The sequence below is a fragment of the Daucus carota genome, chromosome 2, assembly GCF_001625215.2.
Source record: "Daucus carota subsp. sativus chromosome 2, DH1 v3.0, whole genome shotgun sequence".
NCBI classification, from domain to species: Eukaryota; Viridiplantae; Streptophyta; class Magnoliopsida; order Apiales; family Apiaceae; genus Daucus; species Daucus carota.
Window position 1 is genome coordinate 31,464,338 of NC_030382.2, and position 7,073 is coordinate 31,471,410.

A 7,073-nucleotide genomic window follows, 5' to 3' on the forward strand; every position below is an offset into this window, starting at 1 on the left:
AAATAAAAAATATAATATTAAAAACTCTCCATTTATAAGTCTACAATACATGGAGTTCCCTTAGTCTTATGTCATAACAGTTTCAAATACAAAAAATAATTTTCATATAATATAAGACAAAAACTCCATGATTACAACGGAAAAATATAATCTATCAGTTAATATATTTTTATCAAATTTACTTTATTAATATTAACATATCAACAATGATATTAAAATTAAAATTACAAATAATAAATTTTAAATTATATAATCGCCCGTGTTTGAGTTTAAGACTAGTAATTATTATAAAATATTTGTCTTGGAGAATAAGCAAGGGGATATTATTGTTCGGTTAACCTATTAAGAATTGGATTTTGATTTGAGTTAGAAATTTCAGAATTAGATGTGATTTAGCTAAGTTTGAGATAATTATTTATACATAGTCATATCATGTTTGCTAAAGATGTAGACTTAGATATCATTTGAAGAGTGGATACTTGAGTATTGTTTTACTTGATTATCAAATTTTGGTTAATTATATTATTGATAATCATTTTGATTAATAATACATGTGGGGACATGGATTTTCGCCTTATATATTTTTATGTGCATTAATTTGAAGGTGAATCTCATTTTTTTATCCCGAAAAAGTGGTATTAGAGCCAAGATCAGGTTCGTGATAAATGAGGTTGGAAGAAAATTCGAGATTTAATTGGTGTAGTTGAGTACTATGAAGGATTTTCTGACAAGAAATCTATGAAAGTGGAAAGAGACAAAGTTACGTGTGATATGTCGGTTGACTGTTAATTGCACCGTGGATCAATCACGAGAGAATCGAGATGGAAGAAGATGAAAGGGGTCATCGTAATTGTTTCAATGATTTAATGAACTAGGTGAATTATCTGATGATACAGGTGATGTTCTTCTTGAGGCTGAAGGATTGAGAAAGCAATGGTCGGGTGACTCATCCGATGGAAGGGAACACATGGTTAATGCTCATGATTTTAAGATGGATATTTCGTTATGATGAAGAACGGTGGTATAGACTTCACTTGTGTGGAATTTAGCGACACTCAAAATTTGAAATAATGAGACATGGAGATTCTTGTTTAAGGAGACATGGAAATTTGAAATAATGAGACATGGAAATTTGAAATAATGAGACATGGAAATTTGAACGGTCGGGTCGAGTAATACTCGACGAGTATCATAGTTTGGTTGATGGTATTAATAACAAATTAACAATAATTTTGATTAATAATAATAAAGTTGGAACGTAGATTTTGCGTTAGAAGCTAAATCTCTCTTTTTATACCTAACATCATTATAAGGCCCGTGCTTATGCTGTGATCTTAATTTTAAACAATGACGTAGTAATGTTTTTAGGCAAAATATGAATTTTTTTGAAAATTTACATATCCAATGACAATGACTATATGTAAGCGATTGTTTGGAAAGTAAGGGTTAAAAAGGATGAAAGATAGTGACCCTCTCATCTCATAATTACCCAATGATAACAATTAAGCATGATCCGTCATAATTAACTTTATGTTGACGATATTGTCTTTCTTGTAAAAGTGATGATAGTTCCATAACAATAATCAAAATCATAAGCATATTTGATGAGAAAATATTCTCTCATATATAGGTTGAATACACTATTTTTTATTATATATATTTTACCGTCTGAGTCATATGTTTCAATAATACATGTTAATTAGGTCACATGCTGGTGTTACAAATACTGATTCAGTGATGGTCATGATATGGAAATGACTGATCAGGATTTGATGATATTACAATGTCAGTATCTTCACAAAGTCATCAGGATTTGAGTTTGGCGATGAAGCATAGTTGATCAAAATCTGAGCTCGTCAGGACTAGAAGATTATCAATATTTCATTGGATATCAACCAATTTTTAATACCCGGATGAAGAATGATTTGTTTATTGCTGATTTAAAGGATCGTAGCTATTTGTTAGTATATGTATAGAAACGTACAGTATTTGATTAGAACATATCTTATAATTAATAGATTAGTTGTGTACTATAAAAAGATATGATAAATTTACATAATTGTAATCACTTACTCAAGTATTGCATGTAAAGTAGCAGCTCTTAAGAAGATTAGAATTTTTTGAGAGAGTTTTGTAATTGTTTTTATTATAAAATATCAATAAAAATTGTATTATATTTCATATTTGTGTTCATTGTTTTAGTTAAAGTCGAAAATTATACTTAATTGGTATTGGAGTAGACTGATAACGTACTATTGAAAAATATTGAATATATGTTGACAAACAATTATAAAAGCATCGGAATTCCAGTTTCGCTATGATCAATGACTTTTGTGACACATAATACAATTGAGCTCCCTTTAAATATATTTTATTGTGAGCTATATATCAAATTTCCAATATTACATATGGAAAATCTGTGCACATAAATTTATACTCTTTAATCTAAAAAATTATTATGTCTAAAGATATCAAAATATTTTTCATAATATCTAAAAAGATCTAGATAATATCAATTTTCAAATAATGGTCACATTTTTAGGAATATAATTTAATACTGGATATGATATTCAAAAATACTTATACGCTATAAAGATATAAATTTATTTAAATTGTAACCAATGCTTATAAAAATCTATTAAATTCATTAAGTAAAATGCTAAATTTTTTTACAGAACAACCCTTCTACTAGGTCCAATCAGACTAGACGAAAATCAAACGAGATAGTTGGGGGTAATTTATCGTTCAACATATTAACCTTGCGGGTGCTATAAATCCGACGTGTAAGTCAGCTACAAGACTACGTCTCACACTCTAAAAATAATCTTGTCGAGTTTAATGATTACAACTCTAAGCTCTGAGAGAATATTTGTTATAGTGTGGGCACTTCACAATTGTGTATAGTTACATAGCTTCAAACAATGAAGCCTGACTTCTTTATTTATAGGTTTTAAATTTAACCATGGTTAAGAGGACCTGGTTCTTCAATTATCTTCATTGTGCTTGGCTATGTAAACTTCACTTGGCACTTCACTTGTTAGGGAGGAGTCACTGGGTGCCTGCACAAGGGAATAGGTGTAGGGGCAGGTCCGTTATTTTCTTAGCCATTTATCCATGAAGGCATCACTTGGTGCCATATACAGGAGTTTGTATGTGACAGGCACCAAGTAACTACTTGACTTAGCCAATATTGTTACAAGGTTTACTTGTCTCTTCTGCAATGCATTAGCTCTAGTAGTTCAGGCGCAAGGTGAGTTGCCCCTTGGAAGAATATCCAACAAATACTTTGGTTATCAACTAGGGCTCCTTCACACATAGAGGGTTAAGAGTAAAGGCACCATGTGCTACACTTAGAATATTTTCACTTAATCTTGCACCTTGCGCCCCATATACATATATGTACACTATATATGGCGCCAGGTGATGCTCTAGTGAGAACCAATGTTATTGTGAGATATGGCATCTAATCTCAGCCAGACAATTTATACCTTATATCAATATCTCATCACACATTAATTTTTAATTTTTAAATATTTTATCACCATTTTCATTCTAATTCCACCACCTGCCACCTCCAACCACCGCCGACCACTGTTTCCGGCCACCACCATCTCCGGCGACCACCGGAAAATCACCACCGGAAAACATAAAATCACCACAGTCAAACCGAAAATCACCATCGGAAAACTAAACATCACTGCTGGAAAAATGAAAATCACTTTCAGAAAACGTAAATCACCACATCACCACCATCTACAAACCACCACCACTATCTGCAAACCCCCAAATCTGAAAAATTACCAACTACAAAGTAAAATCAGCTCCAAAAAACAAAAATCACCACCGTAAAACAAAAAATCACCACCAGTAAAGGAAAAAATCGACACCAGAATAATAAAATCACCAACGCCAAAATAGATCCAACAATAGCGTCTCCGGCGACACAGCGACAGCACCCACTTCAACGCATTTCCATCTTCAAACAACACCCCTCCACCACCGATTAACTCTTTCTTCCCTTGTCTCCTCCTTCGCCTCCGATCTTGTCTTCTCCTTCTTCATCTTCGTTGACTTCAACTTCACCTCCTTCTCCTCCACCGGATCCTTCATCGTCATTGCCAAGAAGCTTCACACCAATACAGCTGCTGATTAGCCTGATTGTGTCGTTGGGGAAGGCAGCGGCGTCTTCACCTATGGCGGATTGCGTCACTGGAAAGGCGGCGAAGTTTTCACCGCTGGTGGATGGGTCGAGGGAGGTAGAAGGAGACGGAAGGGATAAAGATGATGGGAGAGGGAGATGGAGAGCACAGTGGAGGGGATAGACATGTATGATTGAAGATTGACGTCGAAGGTGAAGAACAATGTTATCGACGGCAAAAAGTGGTGGTGTGGGAATTGGGGATTAAATGAGAAGATAAGTAGTCAAGCACGTGGTTGGGAGGGAAAAAATGTGAGGTTGTGATTAAAAGTTGTATTATAAATAAAGGGCTGAGATTAGATCTCATATCTCACATGAGCTGGGGTTCTCATTTGAGCACTTGCATATATATATATATATATATATATATATATATATATATATATATATATATATATATATATATAGAGAGAGAGAGAGAGAGAGGAAGGTTCAAAAGAGACGAGGCATAAGCGAGAGACGCGAGAGACGTGAATGCTGATCGTTGGATCAGTCTTGATCTTGTAATCTAAGCAAATACTATACATACTGTATAAATACAATTAAATCATCCATAAGGGCAGTATGCGGAAGCTTTTAAAACAAAAAAAATTTCTATGTATATTTGTTTGTATCGGTTTAAGATTTATTACAAAGCTTACCTTTAATACTCTCCTTGATTGACTCTCACCTCGAAATAATCTATTTCCTTTTCTGGTCGTTATAGTTGTCTGTGTAAAATCGTCTCTTTGCTTGCTCTCAAACGGAAGCTCTTCAGCGATGGAGAACACTAGTTGGAACACTGAATTGCAGTCGAATTCTGGTTTGATTTCTTTTTCTCGAAAGTTTTGAACTATGTATCCTGATAAAAGATTACTTTCTTCTGAATTCTTGTCTACGAGATTAGACCTTTACGTTTCATTCTTTTATTGTTTACAGATGCTTGTAGCAATACTGTGTTTGATCACCATAGGTTTGATGAAAATTTTTATGTTGATGTGCAAGAGTTTGGTAGAGATTGGATCCCTGAATGTTCTGAGGGATTGAAACCTTACATTGATCAGCGTTTTAGTGATCTTAATCAAGCTTTTATTTTCTACAGGGAATACGGTAGATCATCTGGATTTGATGTACGTCGGTCCACTGAAAGGAGTGATAGGGATGGTAATACTATAGAGAAGTATTTTGTTTGCTGAAGATCAGGTCGTCTTGAACACAAAAATGTTGATAAAAAACTCCAAAAGCGGAGGAGAACGGTTTCAACAAAGTGTGAATGCCATGCAGACCTTGTGCTTGCTTCACATCAACTCAGTGGTTTTTATGTGAAAAAGTTCACAGAATCGCACAATCACCCTTTTGCAGGTAAGGGAGGAATGCAATTCCTAAGGTGTAGTAGGTCTCTAACCGAGTTCCACAAAAGATTTATCTTTGATGCTTCCAAATCAAACATTGGTGCTTCACGAGCGTATACCATTTTTAAATCAATGATCGGTTCATATGAATATGTAGGAGCTACTGTTGTGGATTTTAAAAACTTTTCCAGGGATATTAAACAACACATTGGGAAGCACGACGCTGATATGATTGTTCAGAAATTCAGGGACATACAAGAATTTTCAGACCCCAGTTTTAAATTTAAATATAGAATCGACTCGGCAAATCATCTCACTCAATTATTCTAGGCCAAATGGCGAAAGAAGGAAAAACTATGAAGTATTTGGTGATGCTGTTTCTTTTGATGCAACGTATAGGAGGAACAGGTATGGGATGGTTTTCATTCCTCTTGTAGGAATAGACAATCATTGGAAAAGTGTGACCTTTGGGGCGATTTTGCTTGAACGGGAAGACAACGAAAACTATATATGGGCATGCGAATCTTTCAAGAAGGTGTTTGGTAAGGATCCCAAATGTATTATTACAGATCAAGATCTAGCAATGAAAGCTGCTCTTCAAATTTCCTTCCCACTTGTTAAGCATCGACTTTGTATGTGGCATATAATGAAAAAATTTCCTTCTAAGGTAAATAACATATTGGATTTTGTTCATTTAATCTCATGTATTCTTAAAAGAATTTGGATAATAAAACATGTGCATCTATATAATAAATGTCTGAGTTGTTTGCTAGGTTGTTAATAAAAGAAGTTAATTTCTTACAATTCTTTTTTCCGCAACTAGGTACTGTTTTCTTTGCCGAATCAGGCTTCATGGAAAAAATTAGACGAGTAATTTGGGTAGATCATACAACACCAGAAGAATTTGAGCATGGATGGTTAGATGCTGTTGATGAATTTGACTTGAACGAAAATGCTTGGCTAAAAGAAATGTTTGATATGAGATCTTTGTGGATTCCAGCATACTTTAATGACGATCCAATGGTAGGCCTCTTGCGGACAACATCGAGGTCAGAAAGTTCTAATTTTTATTTTGGAAATTACGTTCAGAGAGGTGATACACTTTCAGAGTTTTACATATGCTATCAAAGTGCAATTGAAAAACAAAGGATCAACAACGCCAAGAAACTGACACACTATGATGACTTCACACCAAAAACAATTACAGACAGAGAAATTGAAAAAGATGCACTTAGACTTTATACACAAGGGCTCTTTTCTACAAAGTTCAGGAAGAGATTAGAGCTGGTAGTGTGGATATTGTTCTTTTGGGCTTGACTATTCTGAATAATATCAAAACAATAAAGATCGAGGATCCAATAAACAAATCTAGGATTTTTGAGGTTAGTACATATATATTCTAGGATTAAATGTTATTAAAGTAGGAATATACACTTATAAAACTTCTTTATGGGGGTGGGGGGTGGGGCGAGGGATCATATCAAGGAATCTTAAGTTACATGAGTACTTTTTATATTTCGTGAATCCAAAGTTTGAGTTGAACC

General features: G+C 34.2%; 1 protein-coding gene across 1 annotated transcript; it reads left to right on the plus strand.

Annotated features, from left to right (window-relative positions):
- Positions 1–4,957: 4,957 nt before the first annotated feature.
- On the plus strand, positions 4,958–6,846 carry LOC135150493 (protein FAR1-RELATED SEQUENCE 5-like). The gene is made up of 4 exons (XM_064086826.1): positions 4,958–5,000; positions 5,117–5,341; positions 5,823–6,161; positions 6,353–6,846. Exons 1-4 carry the CDS (start codon positions 4,958–4,960, stop codon positions 6,844–6,846), a joined length of 1,101 nt encoding a protein of 366 aa, XP_063942896.1.
- Positions 6,847–7,073: the final 227 nt, after the last annotated feature.